The 23593-nt window shown below is 38.6% G+C and overlaps 1 protein-coding gene across 4 annotated transcripts in view; it reads left to right on the top strand.

Moving 5' to 3' along the window:
* Positions 1-15659, top strand: part of ankrd11 (ankyrin repeat domain 11) — a 164582-nt gene extending 148923 nt beyond the window's left edge. For all 4 annotated transcript variants that reach the window (XM_043706780.1, XM_043706782.1, XM_043706781.1 and 1 more), the window contains 2 exons: positions 6233-6328; positions 9897-15659. In XM_043706780.1, coding sequence (XP_043562715.1) covers positions 6233-6328; positions 9897-10082 — 282 coding nt within the window. In that variant the 3' untranslated portion in view covers positions 10083-15659. The remainder of the gene's footprint in view (positions 1-6232; positions 6329-9896) is intronic.
* The last annotated feature ends 7934 nt before the right edge of the window (positions 15660-23593 follow it).

The following is a 23593-nucleotide window of genomic DNA, read 5'->3' as shown; positions in this document are numbered from 1 at the left end:
AGGGGCATGGATAGGATAAATAAACAAAGTCTTTTCCATGGGTTGGGGGAGTCTAGAACTAGAGGGCATAGGTTTAGGGTGAGAGGGGAAAGATATAAAAGAGACCTAAGGGGCAACGTTTTCACACACAGGGTGGTACATGTATGGAATGAGCTGCCAGAGGAGGTGGTGGAGGCTAGTACAATTGCAACATTTACAAGGCATTTGGATGGGTATATGAATACGAAGGGTTTGGAGAGATATGGCCTGGGTGCTGGACTAGATTGGTTTGGGATATCTGGTCGGCATGGACCGAAGGGTCTGTTTCCATGCTGTACATCTCTATGACCGCAGGGGCCATCTGCACTGCCTTCCTACTCTTTTTCTGCCTTTTGGTCACCCATTCATCGTCTCCCTCGGCAATTCTAACCTGCAATGTGACCAGTTCACTAAAGGTGCTATCCTCCTCAGCATCGCGGATGCTCCACAGTGAGTCGCTCCACAGTGAGTCGCTCCACAGTGAGTCCCTCCACAGCTCCAGAGCCGTCATGCGGTCAAACAAGAGCTGCAGCTGGACACACTTCTTGCAAATGTAAGAGTCAGGAACGTCAGCCACATCCCTGAGCTCACACATCAAGCAAGAGGCATATGCTACGGGTCTAAGGTCCCCACCCATTGTAAGCCTTAACTTTATATCAACTAACTAAATCCAAACAATGCACTTAAATACATGAATGAAAAGAAAGAGGAAAAAATAAAACCTTACCTTACAGATTCTTTCTCTTCTGGTTAGAGGAGGGTGGAGCGGGAAGGAAATACTACACTTGTAGTATTTCTGGTTTAGCCGCTGCCCATATATATACTGAGTCCTTACTTTCCTGGCACCCTCCTGGTCTTCACGTCACCTCTGCTGTCTCCCGCTGCTCCCGGACAGGAAAAAAAATTCATGAAATAAAAATTTTATATGTTTAATATTTTCCATTCTGTTAAGAATTTAATCTAGTTCGCCAGCAGAGGTGTATTCTCTGTCAAGGCCCAAAGATATCAGATTTTCTTCTTTCTTGTAATTTTCTTTTAGGAATGGCCTTCATTGCCCATGTTTTTCCCATTTCTGAATGTGCTTAATGGACCTCAGTATTGGCACTAATACTGCCACAAGATCTTCCAGCTTTAATTAGTAAAATATTTTGTGGAGACTGCAGTTCTGTTCCTATCACAGACAGACAGTCTTGTCATTCTTTCTAGCTGTGGAATGGCCAATTTCATAAAGACTCATAGAGTCATGTACACCACAGAAGCAGACCCTTAAGTTCAACTCGTCCATGCCGACCAGATATCCCAACCCAATATAGTCCCGCCAGCAACTGGCCCATATCCCTCCAAACCCTCCCTATTCATATACCCATCCAGACACCTTTTAAATGTTGCAATTGTACTAACTTTTACCACTTCCTCTGGCAGCTGATTCCATATACGTACCAACCTCTGCGTGAAAACGTTGCTCCTTAGGTCCCTTTTATATCTTTCCCCTCTCACCCTAAACCTATGCCGTCTAGTTCTGGACTCCCCCAACCCAGGGAAAAGACTTTGTTTATTTATCCTATACATGCCCCTCAAGATTTTATACACCTCTGTGAGGTCACCCCTCAGCCCTTGACGCTCCAGGGAAAACAGCCCCAGCCTATTCAACCTCTCCCTATAGCTCAAATCCTCCAACCCTGGCAACATCCTTGTAAATCTTTTCTGAACCCTTTCAAGTTTCACAACATCTTCCCAATAGGAAGGAGACCAGAATTGCACGCAATATTCCAAAAGTGGCCCAATCAAGGAGGTTTACTAGCTCCTCCTTCACTATCCTATTTACCTGCGACTCCATTTTTAAGGAGCTATGAACCTGCACTCCAAGGTCTCTTTGTTCAGCAACACTCCCTAGGACTTTACCATTGAGTGTATAAGTCCTGCTCTGATTTGCTTTCCCAAAATGCAGCACCTTGCATTTATCGAAATTAAACTCCATCTCCCTTTGTAAATATTAATAATTATTTGAAATATTTTTCTGTAGAAAGGGTCCTGATGCAAATACTTTGTCATTAAAATGAATACATTCTGGAAATCTGCCACTTTTAATAGCCACCCACGGCAAACATTACCAAAACACATTTGTTGAACCATTTCCTCTCCTTTGTGTGGGGTTCTAATTTTTAAAACATCTTGTGATTGCAGCTATGTCTTTAGTTGCATATCCTGAGTTAACAATTAATGTATTTACCATCAGTGTTCCATTGTAATTAAATAATATTGTCAGCATGCGTCTTATTTGAACATAAAACAATAAAGCAAAGAAATGGGCCCATTTCATCACATCACATCAAATTAACGTAAGCCCTTCTGCCTGCCCTTGGTCCGTATCCCTTCATTCCTTGTATAATCATGTACTTAACTGAAAGTCTCTCAAACACCCCTATCGTACCCATCTCCATCACTGCCTCTGGGAGCACATTTCAGACTCTTACCACTGTTTAAAAAAAAACTTGCCCCCTTACATCTCCTTTGAACTTTTCCCCTCTCACCTAAGTGGATGCTCACTAGTTTTAGTCCTTTCAACTCTGAGGAAAAGGTTCTGATCGTCAACCCTATCAATGCACCTCATGATTTTATAGAATTCTATCAAGTCTCCCCTCAGCCCCTCCACTCCAGAGAAAATAATCTGAGTTTTTCTTGTTATGGACCAGAGCAGACTCCCTTAAAACATTTCAAGAAAGTTGCCCAGACCCTAACTTTGCTAGTTGTTTTAAGCAGGTATAACGCATATATTCCAGGAGAGAATCAGCTGTGTTAAATAAAACAGAATTTATTTACAAGATTGCTGAATGAAACACAAACAAAAGAGAACAGAATACTGAATAACTTCACCTATCCAAAAACCCAACAGATCATCCCAAATTAATGATGCTGTTCCCAATATTTACAACAATCCTCATAAATATCTCTTGGCACAAAAGGTAAAATCAAACACAGGGTCTTACAGGAGGGAAGTCAAAGAGAGAGGATCAGCATGGACCAGCTTTTTTGGGTCCAGCAACGTCACAACTGCCTGACTGCTTCCAATGAATAGCCAGACCAAACCAAAACCAAATCAAACCAGAGAAAGCTGATCTGGGAGAACTTGCTATTCCCTTTTCATTGTGCAGGAGTTTCTTTTTAAACTTGAAAGCCTTTTTGCTGAGGCAGTATCTGTTAGCTATAATTAAGCTGGCCCTAAAACTCTTGAAACAGACTTTTCGGAGCATGTGGCTTTTACGACCTCTCTCGGGGTAAAAAGCCAAGGACAACATAACCTTCTTAAAGGAGCAGTATCGTCAAATTCTAGCCTCTCCTTATATAGCTTGTACCCTGTAATTCAGGCAGCATCCTGGTAAATCTCTTCTTCATGCTCTCCAAAGCATTCACATCCATCGTGTAGTATGGCGACCAGAATTGAACGCAATACCTTACCAAAGTGTGACCGTACCAAAGTCTTATAAAGCTGCAACATGACATTCTGACTCTTGTCCTCAATTCCCCAACCAATAAAACCAAGCATACCATATGCCTTCTTTACCACCCAATCTACTTTTGTGGCCACTTTCAGAGAGCTGTGCAGTTTAGGATCCTGCCATTAACTGCATACTTTTCCTTAGCATTTGATCTCCCAAAGTGCAGCACTTCACACCTACATGGTTTAAACTCTATCTGCCATTTCTCTTTTCATATCTACAACTGATCTATATCCCGCTGTATCATTTAATACCTCTACACTATCCACTCTCCACTGATCTTTGTATCATTTGCAAACTTACTAACTCACCCATGTACATTTTCAACCAAGTCATTCATACATATCACAAACGGCAGAGATCCCTGTATGGATCCCAGCAGAACACCACTAGTCACGGACCTCCAGCCTGAAAAACACCCTTCCACTACTGCCCTCTGCATTTTGTTGGCAGGCCAATCCTGAATCCATGTAGCCAAGCCACCATGGATCCCATGCATCTTCTGGATGAGCCTACCATGAGAGACCTTGTCGAAAGCCTTACTAAAAGTGGTATTCCTTGAGTGGTCCTACTTTCTCCCTGGTTATCCTCGTGTTTAATGTATGTATAGAATGCCTTGGGATTCTCTTTAACCCTACTTGCCAAGGTCATTTCATGGCCCCTTCTTGCCTTCCTAATTCCCTGCTTGAGTTCTTTCATGCTTGCTTTACATTCATGATGCAAAGGTGTCAGTATTGAACTGACTTGGACGGTCAAAATCACGCGACACCATGTTACAGTCCAATGGGTTTATTTGAAAACACTGGCGTTCAGAGCACTGCTCTTTCATCATGGTATATTTGTTAACCACATATTTTAAATAAGTTTTACGAAGTCCATATAGATTGCTATTGAAAATCTAAATGCAGATTGCTTTTAGTATCTTCAGTTATCATCTCTTTAGATCAAACAAAGTGGATGGACTACTACAGTGCATGGTATCTCAAGTCCTCTAAAAATATATGTAGTATATTCCAACTCAATGCCATTGTCTAAATGAATATGTACATGGATAGTCATGGAGACTGAGGTATGATGCTGTTCTTGGGAGTGACTCTCTAAATTGAACTTTGTGCCTCTGGGATCATCTGAAGCAAGTTGTTTCATAAAGATCAAAGCTAGAAACAACTTACAAAATAAACTTGTTAGTTCTAATAGTTCAACACTCTTATGTCAGTACTTCCATGCCTCACAGCTAGCTGCTATGCACTTATCAAGTGTAGGTCTTCATACCAGTTTTGTTGACGTTCAGTTGAATGCAAAACATGCATCATAACTAGTACCGTCCGCTAGCCACTTTCCTGACCATTCACTCCTGCACTTCCTGACACCTCTGAATGGTGACAACCTACAAGAAATTATCCATGTTGTACCCCATTTAACCCTCCATGATGACCTGTCCAAATTCACTCACTCTTCAACTTTCATCTCATATGAAGCAAAGTTCCTGAGTAAAATCTTTCAGCAGACATCTTTGGATCAAGAAATGGAAAACACCAGAAGTCATTAAGATTTCCTTGTGATAAATCCCATTTGTGGAATAGCAAGCTTTGAACTACCATGTCAAGAGATGTTCTTACTAAAAAGGTTCAGGACAAGTTAGCGTTCCTGCTCAGCCAGCCTCCATCACTGGGACCTGAATACAAGCCTCTTATGAACTTGCAATGGGACACTAACAATTTTGGACATTTGTGAAGGACCGTGCTTCTATGGACTAAGTGGCAGATTAATGTTTTAAAACTGAGCAAATGAGACTGATGAAAAAGTCTACCTCATTGCATTATTGTCATTATGAATCAGTACCAACAGGTCCTGTGACTGATCTGCTGACCCCCTAAAGTGTGTCCACCAATTACAAGTCAAAACTCAGGCAACAGTGCAAAGTTAACCTGCCAGGACAAAGTAGCCCATTCGATCAACACCCTATCCACTGCATTCAATATTCATTCCCCCCACTACTGATACACAGCAGCATCAATATGTACCATTCGCTGCAGCAACTCACTAAGCCTCCTTTGACAATACAGTACTTCCAAAACTACCTCGACCATCTAATAACACAAAGGTAATGCATAAATGGAAAATAGCACCAACTTGCCAATAAGTGCTGTTCTTGTAAGTGAAGCTTACACCCTATAAAAGGCAAGTATAATTTAAATCATAGTAAAGGCTCAATCACCCCAATCTATGCCACACTTACGTTTGTCCCACTTCACCTCATCAACGTAAACTTCAGTTCGTTTCTCATCCATGTCTAGTGTGGCTTCCCTTAAGTGCAATGCATTTGCATAGTCAAATTAGATTTTCAATCATTGTACTGCTCAATATTCTACATACTGCAATTGACGCAAACCCCCATCCAACACATATCACTCCCCCAACTCCAAATAGTCTTATGCATGCACTATTAGATTTAGGTGTCCTAATTGAACCTGCTGCACTCTGTGCTTGTACTGTAAGCCAGTCTTATGATATGAACTTCCCACCCAACGTTTGTGGTTTGACATTCATTCAACTATAATTATGATCTCAGTGATTTTAACTGGAGCAATTGACAGGCACATGCTTATGTTGAAATAAATATTGCCTCTTCAACTACTCTTTGGTTATTTGGTCAGTGTTACTCCATGAAGAGTTAATATGTTAACACTGGTGTTTCGTCTGCTTTTGTTACATAGGGGGATGAAAATAAAACTTCTGTGAGGGATCGGTTTAATGCTCGGCAATTTATTTCGTGGCTACAGGATGTAGATGACAAATATGATAGAATGAAGGTAATGTTTTATTCTGTGTAATATTAATTCCAATTCCTCCTTGTGATTCCCATCATAAGTTTAAATGCTGCAATTGTGAAAAAGAATTGATGCTCAAAAATGAATTGTGGTAGAAAAGAACAGAGCAAATTGATTAATTCTCTTATCAAGAGGAAGAAGGCTTATGTTAGGATGAGTCATGAAGGCTCAGTTACGGCCCTTGAGAGTTACAAGCTAGCCAGGAAAGATAAAAAGTACCAGGAGGGTTCATGAGAAGTTGTTGGCAGGTAGGATCAAAGATCACCCTAAAGCTTTCTATAGATATATCAGGAATAAAAGAATGAGTTCAGTAAGATTATGGCCAATCAAGGACAGTAGTGGGAAGTTATGCATGGAGTCCTAGGAGATAGGAGAATCGCTAAATGAATATTTTTCATCAGTATTCACACTGGGAAAAAGTCAGTGTTGTCTCGGAGAATACTGAGATACAGACTACTAGACTAGACAGGATTGAGTTTCTTGAGGAGGTGTTAGCAATTGTGGAAAGTGTGAAAATAGATAAGTCCGCTGGGCCAGATGAGGTTTAATCTAGGATTCTCTGGGAAGCCAGCGAGGAGATTACAGAGCCTTTGGCTTTGATTTTTATGTCATCATTGTCTACAGCAATAGTGCCAGAAGACTGGAGGATAGCAAATGTTGTTCCTTCTTCAAGGGAAGAAGAGACAATCTTGGTAATTAAGCCTTACTTCGGTTATGGGTAAATTGTTGGAAAAGGTTATAAGAGATAGGATTTATAATCATTGAGAAAGGAATAAGTTAATTCAGCATATTCAACATGGTTTTGTGAAGGCTAGATCGTGCCTCACAAACCGTATTGAGTTCTTTGAGAAGATGACCAAACAGGTGGATGAGGGTAAAGCGGTTGATGTGGTGTATGTCAATTTCAGTAAGGCATTTGATAAGGTTCCCCGTGGTAGGTTATTGCACAAAATACAGAGAGATGGGATTGAGCATGATTTGGAGGTTTGGATCAGAAATTCGCTCGCTGAAAGAAGACCGGGTGGTGGTTGATGGGAAATGTTCATCCTGGAGTTCAGTTACTCGTGGTGTACAGCAAGGATTTGTTTTGGATCCACTGCTGTTTGTCATTCTTATAAATGATCCAGATGAGGGCGTAGAAGGATGATTAGTAAATTTGCAGATGACACTAAGGTCAGTGAAGCTGTGCATAGTACCAGAGGATGTTGCATGTTACAGAGGGACATAGATAAGCTGCAGAGTTGGGCTGAGAGATGGCAAATGGAGTTTAATGTGGAAAAGTGTGAAGTGATTCACTTTGAAGCAGCAACAGGAATAAAGAATGCTATGCTAATGGTAAGATTCTTGGCAGTGCAGATGAGCAGAGAGATCTCGGGCTCCATGTACATAGATTCCTGAAAGTTGCCACCCAGGTTGATAGGGTTGTTAAGAAGGCATACGGTGTGTTAGGTTTTATTGGTAGAGGACTTGAGCTTTGGAGCCACAAAGTCATGTTGCAGCTGTACAAAACTCTGATGCGGCTGCACTTGGAGTATTGTGTACAGTTCTGGTCACCACATCATAGGAAGGGTGTGGAAGCTTTGGAAAGGGTTCAGAGGTGATTTACTGGATGTTGCCTGGTATGGAGGGAAGGTCTTGTGAGGAAAGGCTGAGGGACTTGAGGCTGTTTTCATTAGAGAGGAGAAGGTTGAGAAGTGACTTAGTTGAGACTGATGATAATCAGAGGGTCAGGTAAGGTGGGCAGTGAGAGCCGTTTTCCTCAGATGGTGATGGCTAGCATAAGGGGACATAGCTTTAAATTGAGGGGTGATAGATATAGAACAGATGTCAGAGGTAGTTTCTTTACTCAGAGTAGTAGGGGCATGGAATGCCCTCCCTGCAACAGCAGTAGACTCGCCAACTTTACGGGCATTTAAATGGTCATTGGATAAATATATGGATGAAAATGGAATAGTGTAATATAGATGGGCTTCAGATTGGTCCCCCAGGTCAACGCAACATCGAGGGCCAAAGGGCCTGTACTACGCTGTAATTTTCTATGTTCTAAGGGAAAGGTGTCATGTATATTTACCAGCTTTAATCGCATCATCACCAATCTATCTGATAATACCACAATAAACCAACTTACTCTGTTGAACAATATAAGGATGAACTCCAGTAGAAAACATTTGTTGAAAATAAGATGTATGCAAGCATGGAAGTTAAAAACAGACGTAGGCTACTCAACCTTTCATGCCTGCTTGTGCTATTCAATAAAGTCATGGCTGATCAATTTGTGTTCCAGATTCCACATTTCTATCTGTTCCTGGGAACCTTTGATTTCCTTACCTAAAATAATCTCGCTGCCTTAAATATATTCTTTGATCTGCTTCCACTGCTTTCTGTGGCAGATTTCCAAAATTTTTCAATTCTTAGAAAAAATTCCACTCATCTCTAACATGGAAGAGTGTCCTGGAATTTTTAAAATGTCCCCCTAATTTTGGATACACCCAAAAAAAGTAAACATTGTTTGTCAGTGCACCTTATCCATACCACGCAGAATCTTATATAATTTCATTCGAATCACCCCTTGCTGTTCTGAACTCTGATGAAACTTTCCTCAGAAGACAATCCACCTCATTCCAAGTATATAATACTTCTGTTAATTTGTGACATGTTCTGTCTTTACTAGTTGTGTATTTTGTATATATCCAGTACTGGTGGTGCATTTGATAATGTTTCCTTTAATTGCTATGTTCCCTGACTCTAGACTGACCCAGATTCCCATGAATAATTTTGTGTGTTCTATGCTCAAATTTATTAGTCTAAAGATGGAAATAATGGATTAACTGTTCTAACAATGTCATTCATCCTGGTTGAAATACCAATTTAACAAACTTCTTCCTGTCTTTCTACAAAAAAAATTCTCAAAGAGAATATTTACAGACAAGAATTCCAAAACTTAGAAAAATGCTTTCGGAATTGGACTACCATTTATCACTGATGTGACTTTCAAGGCAACTTTGTGAAAACTGATTACTGATGAATATAACATTTAATACTTTCAGTCATTGATTTGTGAAGCATATTTACATAAGGCTGTAGTATGTCCGCAAAATAGAAGGAAGTATCTCAGAAAATTTATTAGTGAACTACCGTGGTATGCCTGTTTGCAGCTGGCAAGGAAGAACTTTTTTGGCCACCAAGTCCTTGGCCTTGAACCTGGAGATTCTGCTTCAGAAGCAGTGACACTACCCATTGTACCACCACAAAACAAGCTCCTATATAGCCCCATCTCCCCCAAGTTACCAAATCCAAAAATGAAACCAACAGGATTAAGATACATTGGAAGAAATTTAAATATGTAATATTTCCTTGGAGAGTAAATATCCTCCACAGATTTGAATTTTCTTTAAAAGCTCATATCATTATTGAATGATGGGTATAATTATTTCTGCCTAATTTAACAAGTTCTATTTTAAAATAAGTGAAAGGGGTGGGCAAAAGTAAACTTCATGTTGCACAGTCATTTGCTTACCAATTTCCTGAAATTATATACTTTTTTTGACAGACATGCTTGTTAATGCGACAGCAGCATGAGTCAGCTGCATTGAATGCAGTCCAACGAATGGAATGGCAGCTAAAAGTGCAGGAGCTTGACCCAGCCGGACACAAATCCTTGTGTGTCAGTGAGGTCCCTTCCTTCTATGTGCCAATGGTTGATGTGAATGATGACTTTGTGCTTCTGCCAGCATGACAGTGTTAACGTGTAATTGATAACCATTATGGCACAAAGAGGGATACTTCCCAAAGGAACGTTAGTTCAAGTTTTTTTTCTTTTAAATCCTTAAGTGCTGCTTGCTAATGATTCCCTGTTTCATGAGGAGGAAGCATCATTTAAACTATATTGCACTTTTCACAGATTTTAGATATCACTTCTGCAGGGAAGAAGGATGTCAAGGTAGGTCAGTCGTTCATATGTAATGAAACTTAAGCAATTACAGCCTGCAAGCTAAACGGGAAAGTAGCAGGCCAAAAGTTATACCCATGTTGAAGAGCAGAACAGTAGGATTCAGAATACTGTGCTTGCTGACGTAACAGTGACCTTGATCATTTTTTCGCGGAGGAGAGGCAATGATCATTCAGTAATTTATATTGGAGTTGTAATTTCAGTTCCACTATAAAGAACTGTTGGGAAAAGGAGTACCAGTTTTGCATACCTCTTTAATTGTAGATAATGTCAGCTGATCAAATTTGCACAAAATCTGGTCAGATTTAAATGTCATTCAACAAAGTATAGGTCACAAGTCTGAAAGCAACACTTTAAGTGTATTCTGAATCAAGTCATCAGTTTGAAGATCACAATTTTATTTCAAAGGGAAAGAGTTGTAACATTTTCAGTCATCTAGTAACTTCCCATCATGTCCTTTGTGTACTCTTGTCCACAATTGGTCATGTGACTAAGTCTACTTGTTGACTGCAATTCTGTTACTCCTGAGAACAAAAGTAACTCAAGGCAAGAAGTCCTGTGGAAGAAGCGATTTTATGATAAGGCACCGAGTATGTTGTATTTTCTTTCCACTCATTACCCCTACTTTAATTCTTGGGCATTCATTGTTTCTCTAGCAGAGAGCATCACTTCACACTACAGAGCCAATGCTTAAAAGTTTTAAAAGTATATCCCTAAATGCTGTACAGTTTTTTATATGCGTTAACCAGTGTACAATGATGGCAATGGCTGCCTTTAGATAATTTATTTTGCCACACATTACTGCACAGTTGTAAATAACTCCTCATACTGTAATATCATTTTTCAGAGCTAAATGTAAAAAAATCCTCAGTATGTACAGTTTTTTTTAGATGGCACTTTCATTTCAGTTTGGAAAATGGGCCAAAAAATTGAAATGTTCATTGTTTTACTGCTAACCATTTGGAAAGTTGCATTCTTGCAATGGAACAGGATTTTGTTATGGCTGCAACAAAATTAATTTGGTTCCTCAAAAATTTTACACTAAGTTGCTAGTGTGCAGCAGCTCCTTCAACTTTATTATTAAACTGTGCAGTTTCTTTGCTAAATGTTTACATAAAGGTAAAACTATTGCACAGTAACTTTTAAAAAGTAGCACTGATTCTGATTTAGCAGATAAAAAGTTTGAGGACAAATGCCACATTAGTCACCCAATGTAAAATGCACACTGGGTGTTTGAAATATTATTTCTGCCTTTGTGAGGCATATGCATACCCAGCAGCAAATTTGTTACTCATTAATACAGCAATTTCATTTTTTCCATTCAATTTAAGAAAGACGTTATAGAATTAGTAAGATACTAATTATTTCTAAAATACCATGTCCAGACCACGAAATAATATGGCTATGCACCAGTTAGTTTTATTAACTTACATCACAACATAGGAGCTTTTCGTTTTTAAAGATGAGTTCCTATGTACAAAACTCTTAGTAAAGAAGCATTCTTAAAGCCATCCTTAAAAACAGTACATCGTTTGCGTGCAAGACTGGATTTCAAAATCGCTGACACAATTGAGAACTGCTAAAGAAAATAAAACTCCTAACGTTATTGATGTCAGTGGATATTAAATATGATTTCGAGTTGGGCAAGTGACTTGTCCTTCAGGTCTATAGGAAAATCCATATTTATAACTGTCTGAATTGTTAATGTAAAATTATAGTACCTCACCAGTAAGTCTTAAAAAAAATACCTTCAGATAGGTACAAACTGGTAAAAAGCAAGTTCAGTAATGAAGTCAGAATTAATTTGGCAATTCAGAAAGTGACTAATACCTGAGTTGCATTGCAGAGGCAAACATCTGAAAATACTCTCTGGGAAGAATATTAGATATCTGTGACTGCAAGAGCTACATAGACAAATTGGCTTCTATTATCTGTACTTGCCTCTGATAAATGTATAAATCTGTAGAATTTGTCAAAGGATATTTGCTGTATTAAATTTCCCTATTTATAGATTTGTAATGGACTTTATTATTTTTCTAAACCCACTGAGTCCAGACTTATGATTGTCTTTAGCTGAATTATGAGCCACCACATGTTGGCTTTGTTTTACAATGTGGTTGAACATTTAAGAAGAAAGTTTCAAAAGAGGGAATGATGCAGCTAACATGCAGTTTTAAAAACAGCCCAGTGTTGCTCACCCTATTAATGCTGGACATGTGGCAGTTCTCATTGTAGCTGCTGGGGCTATTTTACTGCAGAAACATTTTAATTATCATAATCCAAGTTTTTAATTATGTGAGCTAATGTAATAATCAATGAGTTTGTGGTGATTTTTTAAAAATTGCTGCAGAAATATACACACCAGTTATCCCCATAGTTTTAAATCTAAACGTGTGCATTTTTTGAGATCAGTGGGATTGCTGAAGAAAATTTCTACACATGTCAATTATTTTAACTCAAAACAAAATAAAGTGAAAGATAATTCAAACATTTATCTACTATATTTGTGTTCGTAAATCACAGTAGTTATCCAATTATGCAGCAGACGCAGTTCTTCAATGTGTCCACGTGGTGGCAATGTGCAGAAATAGTATTTTAAAACTCACCTTGTTTTCCAAACATTATGAATCTGGTGTTTTCCTTACAAATACCTTTACATTTAATGGAAAGATTGAGATGAATTTGTGCTGTGCAAGCTGGCTTTGGTAGTATGTAAATCCAACCTTTTTAGGTTTACTAAGGGCATTATCTTATTTCTTAATTAAAATAGAACTATTATGTATTTTGAGCTACCTTATTACTATGATGGCTCACTCATAATATTAAATTGTTTTTTGAAAATACATACATATGCAGAATGTTCCTCAGTTAGTGCCTGGAAATAATTGAAATTTTATCTGGGTAGTTATTGATTAGAAAGTTTAAAAGCTCAGTTAAAAAAAGTATTTCTGATTGTTTACACTAACCTCAATGTCCAATTCCTATTCTGTACTGTATTTTGATCAGTTGTACTTTTTATTTCTTTTTGGAGAGTAAATGTATTATAAATCAGGCATTTGTTATCTCTAATGTTAGCAGTTGAACTGCGTGCATTGTGTACCACTTTTAGCAACTGGATTTCTTGAATGTAGGGCTCAAACAGTGGAGCGAACACATCCATATTTAAAGACTGACAGACTGACGATATATAAATAATATTACTATAAAATCTTTATAACAATGGGATACAGTGCAACTGAATTAAATGTTTGTTAAACTTCAGCTAATATGAATCTGTAACGTTTCTGAGACCTTTTCTCTCTCCACCCATATAAAATTCATCTTTTTGTGGACCAGTCAATAAATTATTTTTGAATAAACTAGTCTTTGCCATATTAAATTATATTTCCGTTCAATTTAGTACTTCCCCTTTTCCAGACTATCTTTGCCCTTTTGAGCTACATTGGTCAATGTTTTCACTCCTAAGAGTGTATAGGATTTAGCAGTTTTGTGTGTCCAAACTATGTTCATATATGTTGCCATTTCTTAAAGATGTCATTCTTTCTGGATAGATACTGAGAAAAATTACCTGAATCTTTTGACTTAATTCCAGTAATAACTATTACTTTTCACAACTGGAAAATGCTGCAGTATTACCATATGATTTGACACCATTTATTGTGCTGCTTTAATGTTCCTGCTTTTGTTGTTTTATACAAACAACTTTTTTTATAATCGCCCCAATCTTAACTGAAGTCTGTACTGTATTCCATTTCTGTATTGTTTCTGACATTCTTAAATCTACAGTCTTGTATGTCATTGGTCTGTGACTATCTAGCATCAAATATTGCATGTAATGTCACATTGCTTGTATGGAATGTATAATGTCACTATCAAATATATTGTTGGGCACGGAATGAGAATGATACTAGATAACGAGTAATGACATTTGGAAATTTTTTTAATGCTAATTAACTTATTGTTTGAGCCCTACTTTATCTCTAAGAATAATATTGTTCATAAAGCATGGAAAATTGTTCCTAGCAGAGATGTGCAAAAAGCTTGTATTTCCTGTCATGGTCACTCAGTTTTGAATTATGGATCTCTATCACAGTACTGTCCATACCTCTCTTCCCAGTATAAAACACACCTTTTTAAAACAATCCTACCAGTTCATTTTTAAAAAGCAGTGCTGGTTCATGATAAAAGGAAAAACTAAAACATTACTAATAATCTTATTTAGATTAATTTGCATTTTCTTTATTAACCACCTTAATTTTGCCTATAATTATTAGGTTGACTCTGTAACCATAAATGAAAATTCATGTCTCATCTGGTATGTGAATCAATGTCCTGAACTGCAATTGTTGTTTTAAGAAACAATTTACGATAAAGATATACACACACAAAATAGGCATTGTCCCCAATATTGTTCCTATGTTTGTAGAAGCAACAGTAATGGACTGTGGAACAGCACAGTGTAGTTCTTGTCTGTTGCAAGGTGATTGGTAGTTAAAGCTATCTGTCAAAGGAAGAATGAAGGTGGAAAGCCCAGTGGGTGCCCAGTGATGAAATTTGAAGTTAAATGTATCATGATAGAAATAATTGTTTTTAAACTTTCCATAATATAACTGCCATGTTAATATTTGCAAAATTGCTGATATTTTGTTGAGAATACCTTTGTTTTGTACACACGGATTACAGTTGTCTGTGTATCCTTTTAAATAACTAGTTTCAAAAATCTGCTAATATTACAGTGAGATGTGAGCCTGTAAAGATGGTGAGATATCTTTCATTAAGTACAAAATTGTAGAATATTCTGATTCTTTGTTTAGTCTCTCAAAGATGAGACTTAGCTCCAAGTATTTTGAACACTAAGAGCATACTGGGAATTGTTAAAAAGCCCAGTATTGTTAATTACCCAGACTAAAATTTTAATGTGACCAACAATGATGGTCCAAAAATTTTGCACACCTCTAGTTAATAGGGCAATGAACTTTTTTTTTCTTTCTCTGACACCTGTGGTATATGGATTGAAGTCTCAGATGTGTAAATGTTCTTGCATTTGTATGAGACATTGTACATAGCTGTAAATAACACATAGGTTCACACCCTCTTCTTTGTAATAGTAAACTGTGTAGAATGTGTTTTTTCAAAAAAAAACAAGTGGCAAACATGCCATCAGTGATGTAATGATGTAATTTTTTGTACAATGTAGGTTAATTGTGTACATATTGTTTGGCAGGCTGCCGCTGCTGCAGTACTGTTACTAGCTGTATGAGTTCCTGCAAAACAAATGTTATTTTCTACAGTTGCATGTACAGAGAGAAGAGAGATGCTGTTGTCCCTCAAAAATTATGTTCGTAAATAAATGAAAAGAAATCATTTGGTGTTTGTTTTTGTCACGAAAACTACCTTGCTATATCTGCTCACTAAACATATTCTAAACACTTTTATTTGCTCTGTTTGACTAGTTCATTTATTTTTGAAGTAATTCAAAATAATCAAATGTAACTTTGAGTTTTGGCTTTGATTTAGTTTCCAATCTAAAAATATTGTCCATTGGACCATACTAAGTTTGTTTATTTTTAAAGTACTAGTACAGGGCACACCACCTCCTTATGGATGAACCACATTTTTGTATATAATCTCAAAAGAAATTGCAGATTGTCCTAACCATTATAATTATTCATTCAAACAGATGTGTAGATTTTGCATGCTGTAATCAAACTTACATAAACATAACTAATGAGGAAGAAGCTTTTCTTTGTTTGAAAAGTGAACACTACTTAGCAGTACAGCATTTAGTGTCTCTGTTTTACAGTGAGAAAGTAATGGTGAACTTTTTCTTACAAGCATTGTAATTCTTATTCTGATGGTTCTTCCACATTGAATATTCTATGATAGGGAGTTCTATAATTTTGGCCAATTCACAATGAAGGAATGGAAATAGGAGATGGTAGCAGCATTTAAGGTTTGTAAGGTGGCCAACTTTTTAAACAAGCAGGATAATTATAACCAGTAAGTTTGTTTTATGATTTTAAAGCTGTAAATTAATCATGACACTATGGCTTTCAATATTCTCCCAATTTCACAATATTGCATTTTTTAAGATGTAAGACATAGTATTAGTAGTTCCTTAGGTGTTCTTAATGACATTGTTTTCCTAAGCCTGTAACTCAAGACATGCTTCAGAGACCCAAAATATTGAGGGAGAAAACAAACTGAGCATAAACTATTAATGTAATATAAAAATGGACTGTAAGAATTTCTTTAAACACATGAAAAGCAGTAAAAAGGCCAAAGTGAACATGGGCCCCATAGAGAATGAGGCTGGCGCAATAATAGGAAAGCAGAAAATGGCAGAGGCCTTGAATAGATACCTTGCATTAATTTTCACTGTAGAGAATGCTAACAGCATTCTAAAGGTATAAAATAATCGAGGAGCTAAAGGTGGGAGCAGTAGACACAATAATTATCACTCGTAAAAAAGTGCAAAAGAATTAATGGGGGTAAAGGCTAGTATTTCCCCAGACCTGATCAGTTCATGTAGAATTTTAAAGAAAGTACCCACAGAGATAGTGGTGCGCTAGCTGTGATCTCCCAGTAATCCTTAGATGAGATGGAGAATTGCTAATGAATCACCCTTATTCAAAAGAGGGGAGAGACAAAAAAAACTGTAGGTCAATTAGCTTAACATCTGACATTGTGTCCATTATATGGGACATAATGATATAACATTTAGAAATACAATCTAATAGAAGCGTGAGCATGGCTTCATGAAGGGAAAATCATGCCTGATAAACTTCTTATAATTTTTGAGGAGCCAACCAGTAGTGTAAAGGAGAAGCTATAGATCTAATATATTTTGATTTCCACGAGGGTTTTGACAAGGTGCCACATCTAAGGCTACTTAAAATAATGGCCCATGTTGCTGCAGATAGGATTTTTCTTGTATTCATTCATAGGTTGGGGTGCCACTAGCTAAGCCAGCATTTTTTACCCAGAGAGCAGTTAAGAGTCAACCATGTTGCTGTGGGTCCACAGTTGCATGTAGGCTAGACCAGCTAAGCATAGCAGTTCCCTATAGGACATTAGTGGACCAGATGGCTTTTTTTTTTGATAATCAATGATGTATTCATGGTCATGGTTAGACTCTTAAATTCCAGATTTTTAATTAATTCAAAATCAACCATCTGCCATGGCAGATACCATCCAGGTATCCAGAACATTATATTCTTATGGGTAGAGGACTGGCTAACTAATAGAAGACACATTTGCATTAAAGGGTGCATTTATAGGTTGGCAACTTGTAACCACTGAAGTGTCACAGGAATCCATGTTGGGACCATAATTATATGTTTTGAATGACAAAAATGAATGCTGTATAGCCAAGATAATGGATGATAAAAATAGGGGTGGCAAGGAGAGAGGATGACAGTGTCTATAGTGGGATATAGACAGGTTAACTATGCGGACAAAGAGTATACAAGGTACAAGTCAGACAATACTTGGAAGACTGAATAGTTTTGGTCCTCTTATGAAAATATTGAATTGGAGTGAATCCAGAGAAGGTTCACTTTGATCATGGAATATAGAGGGATTTTTGTATAAAGGGATGTTGAGCAGATTGGGTCTGTGCTCATTGGAGTTTAGAAGAATGAGAGGAGGCCTTATTGAAACATGAAGTGTTTTGGGGACTTGACAAGGTAAATGTCAATAAGTTGTTTTCCCTCTGTGTGGAAAGTCTAAAACCAGACAACATTGTCTCAAAATGAGTGTTTGCCATTTTGAGACAGGTGAGGAATTTCCTGTGAGCGTAATGTGATTTTTTTAATGCGTCACAGCTGTAGAGGCTAGGTCATTGAGGTATTCAAAATTGAGAGATTTTTAATCAGTACGGGAATGGAAGAATATGGGAAAATGGCAGGGAAGTATAATTGAGTATCAGATCAGCATAATCTGATTGAAAGGTGGAGCAGACTCCAAACTGAATAGCCTATTCTGCCCCTCCATCATCTCATGGTCTTTTTGAATAGAATAGTACAGTACAGGAGCTCTTTGACCCATTGAATCTACACAACCAAAGCTGCTCTAACTCTACACTAGACCCACTTTCCAGCACTTGGTCCATAGCCTTGAATGTTACATGACACTTACGCGTCCAAATACTTTTCAAAGGTTGAGGTTACCCGCTTGAACTACCTCCCACCCCTACCAGACACTGCATTCCAAATACTCATCACTCCGGGTGAAAAAGGATTCTCTCAACATCTTTCTTAACCTCTTGTCTTGCCTTAAAATTGTGCCCCCTTTTTACTAACCTTTCACCTAAGGGGAACAGCTGTTTTTATCCATTCTGTCTATCCTTCGTGTATTCTTGTACACTTCTATCAGATACCCTCCTTCAAACTTGTCTGCTTCAAAGAAAATTCAAGATTACCCCATATGTCTTCATAGCTAAAGTGCTACAGTCCAGGCAATGTCCTGGTGACTCTCCTCTGCACCTGATCTAGTGGAATCAGATCCTTCATATAATGCAGTGACCAGAACTGCACACAGTGCTCCAACTGTGTCCTAACCACAATTTTGTACAACTCCAACATAACCTCTCCATTTTTATGATTATGCCTTAGGTTAAGGCAGCCCTGCCACCTTCAGGAATTTTGGATGAGCACACAGGATCCTTCTGAGCATCCTAATGTCCTATCATTCATTGAATACTCCCTTGTCTTATTACTTCTTCCAAAGTGCCAGACCTCAAACTTAGTATTTAATTCCATCTAACCAATCAGTTAATGTCCTATAACCAAAGATCTTTTTCCTCACTGTCAATCACCTAGTCAATCTTCATGCCATCTGCAAACTAACTTACCATTGCCACCATCCCAACCTCACATTCTCAACTACATAATTTATACATATTATGATCCCTATACACTACTGGACACTGTCCTCTAGTCACCCAAACAGCCTTCTGCCAGCACCTCTGTCTCATGCAATTAAGCCAGTTTTGATTCAACTCATCAGGTTACTCTGGATCTCATGTGCTTTAACCCGTCTCCTATGTGGAACCATTCCACAGGTATTGCTGAAATCCGGATCAACTACACTACCTTAATCTACACATTTGGTCACCTCCTCTCAAAATTCAATCAGATTTATTGGGTATGACCTCCCTCTAACAAAGCCATACTGACTATACCTGATTAAACCTGGTCTCTCTAGATGAAGATTAATTCTCTCCTCCAGAATTTTCTTCCATAGTTTCCCAGTTGGGCATAGTCTCCTGAGGGAGATGCATGTTTTCTTCTCTCCCTTATTTGGGGTAGTAAATATGCCTAAGATTTAATGTAATCTATGTAGATACTGTTGAGTTGTAAACCTTATTTTGTTAAACTGCCTCTTAGACTAATAATCGGGAGGAGGATTGGTGGCAGCATTGTACCCCACCCATAAGCTATTAGTGGTTGTTACCCAGGCGTTTCAGCTGAGGATGAGAAGAGATTGGCATCAAACATAAAAAGGAATCCACAAATACAGGGAACAGATTCTAGTTCCCTTCTTCGCAACCCACTGCTGTTTCAAAAATCTACTGATTATGGTGAGTGGTTAAAATTACAGCATAAGCAATGATGAACAGTCTACTGAATTCTCTATGAAGTCCTTTCTGAAAACTCAACATTTGGCAGTGTTCACTTTAAGTGTTAGTAAATATAAGTAGCTTGTCAGTTGGCAATAGTCCAAGAAGGTCCATGCATGGTTCAAAGGAACTGCATATAAAAGTGGCCAGTATTCAGATGGTGGTTAGGTATATTTCTTCCTCACTGCCTTCTCCCATGTAGAAATTTGTAGATTGCATCTGTTTGGGTGCAATCCACTTTTGTTCAGATAAAATGGGAGGAGATGTCTTGGCGTAACTGTTGCAGCTGAATACTTCAGCAGTGTCCTCTCTACCTCCATGTATAAATTTGCCACTTCCAACAAAGAAAATTTTAAACATCTCCTTTAGTCATTCAATAGCACTACCATTGCTGAATCCACCACTATTAACATCTGAGGTCATCATTGGCCAGAAAATGAACTGGACTGGCTATGTTTGTTTGGGGGTGGGGGGTACAACTTTGAAACAAGTAACTCACGCCTTGACTGACAAGTCAAGAGTGTGATGGAATACTCTCCATTTGGATGACTGTGATCCCAATAACACTTAAGATTGGCACCCTATCCACCACCGCAAACGTTTACTACCTCCATCATCATTATGGAGAGGCAGCAGTGTGTACCGTCCACAAGATGCACTGCAGAAACTCACCAAAGTTCCCTAGGTTACAACACCTAAATTAAGTACCTCTAATATTTAGAAGGCAAGGGCAGCAGATGCAAGGGAACACTAGCACCGGCAAATTCCTCTCCAAGCCATATACCATTGGACTTGAAAATGTAAAGCCTTTTTTTCACTATCACTGAATCAAAATCTTGGAACTTGCTGCTAAATAGCACTGGAGTAATGAACTGATGACTAAAGCAGTTCAAGAAGACAGCTGACTACCACCAAATTGAAGGCAATTAGGGCAAACACTGGCCTTGCTGCAGTCTGACCACATCCTGTGAAAAAAACAAACAAAAAAATCAAATATACTCATTGTCCCTAGAACTTAGACTGATACTTGCACCATTTGTTCCTCCTCATTCTCAGAACCTGACCTAGCCTTTCTCATTGGATTGTAAAAACATACTGATGCACTCTTTCGATCAGATGGGGTAGATGGTTCTGATAGTAGGTGTTTTCAGTAGCACTGACCTTGGTGGTTGGTCTGGAGGTTCTTGATTCTACAAATATCCTATTTCCTTTCAACAGTACTTTTATTGACATGTGACTTATTCCAGCTGTCAATGAAAAATACAGACTTTTTCTATTACCTACAAGTGCAGGGAGTCTGGTGAATGTGGTTCACCTGTGACCTTCATACCACACAGCAGCCCCACAAAGCTAGAACATGAAACTAGCATACCAAGATCCAGGTTAAAAATCACACAACACCAGGTTATAGTCTAACAGGTTTAATTGGAAGCACACTAGCTTTCGGAGCGACGCTCCTTCATCAGATATCTATCACCTGATGAAGGAGCATCGCTCCGAAAGCTAGTGTGCTTCCAATCAAACCTGTTGGACTATAACCTGGTGTTGTGTGATTTTTAACTTTGTACACCCCAGTCCAACACCGGCATCTCCAAATCATGACTAAGATCCAGGTTGTAATTGGTTTTTTTAAACCCGTTCTCTTGTTAGTCCTCAGCGTGACCCTGTCCTGATGTGTTTGGGTTGAAAAGAAGTGATCTCACCACAAAGTCATGAGTTGATTTGGTATTCAGCAGTTGTTTTTAGGGACTGTGTTTCAATCCCAGTAATTTTGTAAAATATAAACTTCTAAACTAGCACAAAGAATTTATAAACACAGGACAGGAAGATCAGTAAGGGTGAAGAATTTCTATTTTCTATTAATCTACAATATAGTTAATAGTACAAGAAATGTAAATCGTTTTCTACTTGTTTTTAATTTTGGTCAAGAGAAAATACTTAAGATATGGCAGGGCAGCCCAATCCAGGTAATGCCCATCCTGCAGTTTGTTAGATTTTCCTGGCAGTGTGGATGACCACATCTGCAGGAAGTGATGCCAGCTTGACCAGATTGAGCATTGCCTGGAATGTGCTGCAGTACATCCGTGAGGCTGAGATACATGGAGAACATTTTTTAAGATGTAGTCACCCACATCTTAAGGATGTGCAGTCGGGAAAGGAATTGGTGATGACCAAAGGGAAGCAGACAAGTAGTCAGAAAGCCCTAGAGTTCATCTCACCATCGCTGTTTTGCAGTGTTGAGAAACAGTCAGAGCAATGGTTCCTCTACAGAGTGCAGTCAAAGCCCAACTGCACAAAGGGAGAGTAGAAAAGGCAGTAAGAAACTGAATGATGTGTGCAGACAGGCACTTCTGCAGCTGTGGACATGATTTCAAGATGGTGTGTTGCCTCTCTGCATCCGGGATCAAGAGTATCACTGAATGGGGGAGGGGGAACAGTCAGACGATATGATTAACACTGGTACTAACGACATTTCTGTCAATCTCAGCCTTGAATATGCTCAATGACCTAGCCTGTACAGCTATTTGCAGTAAAAAAAATCCATAAATTCACTACCCTCAGAAGAAATTCATCTTTATCTGTCTGAAAAATGAAACGCCTTATTTTGAAATTATACCTTATGATCCATGACTTTCCCACAATAGACAACGATCTTTCCACAAATACCCTGTCAAGTACCTGAGAAATCTCATATTTCAATGAAGTCTCCTTTCATTTTTTCTAAACTCAAATGAGGACAGGCCCAACCTACTCAATGTTTTCTTGTAAGACCATCCCTTCATATGAGGATCAGCCTTGAGAGAAAACAAAGAACTGAGGATGTTGGAGATCTGGAAGTCTCGAGAATCTGCTCTGGACTGCACCCTCCAATGTCAGAATATTTTTCCTTAGATTGGGATCTCAAAACTGTTCATGGTCTTCCATCTGTGGTCTGGCCTTGTATAGTTTTAACAAGAATTCCCTATTTTTATACTCCATTCTTTTGGAAATAATGACAAACATTCCATTTGCCTCCCCTAATACTTAACTTTTTGTGATTTACGCACAAGTACCCCCAAACCAGTCTGTGCTATAGCTTTCTGCAGACTTTCTCCATTTAAATAATATTGAACACTTCATTTCTTCCTACCAAAATGCATTACCTCTCATTTTCCCACATTCCATCTGCCAAGAGTTCCCTCCCACCCCTATCTGTGTTCCGTAAAGACCATTTCTGGCACCAACAAACAGATCCCATCACCAGGGATATATTTCCCTCCCCACCCCTATCTGGATTCTATAAAGACCATTCCCTCTGTGACTCCCTTGTTAGGTCCACGCCTCCCAGCAACCCACCCTCCCCTCCTGGCACCTTCCCCTGCCACTGCAAGAATTAGAAAACCTGTGCCCTCACTTCCCCCCTTGCCTCCATCCAAGGCCCCAAAGGAGCCTTCCATATGCGTTACAGATTTACCTGCACTTCCAGACACATCATCTACTGTATCTGTTGCACCTGATGTACTCTCCTCTGCATTGGGGAGACAGGACGCTAACTTGTGGAACACTTCAGAGAACATCTCCAGGACCAACCGCCCCGTGGCCAAACACTCTAAAGCCCCATCCCACTCCACCAAGGACATGTAAGTCCTGGACTGCCTCCACCACCAAACCCTTACCACTCGATGCTTGGAGGAAG

Source organism: Chiloscyllium plagiosum, chromosome 17, assembly GCF_004010195.1.
Source record: "Chiloscyllium plagiosum isolate BGI_BamShark_2017 chromosome 17, ASM401019v2, whole genome shotgun sequence".
NCBI lineage: Eukaryota > Metazoa > Chordata > Chondrichthyes > Orectolobiformes > Hemiscylliidae > Chiloscyllium > Chiloscyllium plagiosum.
Note: the sequence above shows the minus strand (reverse complement) of the source record. Positions and strands in the feature narration are given on the sequence as shown.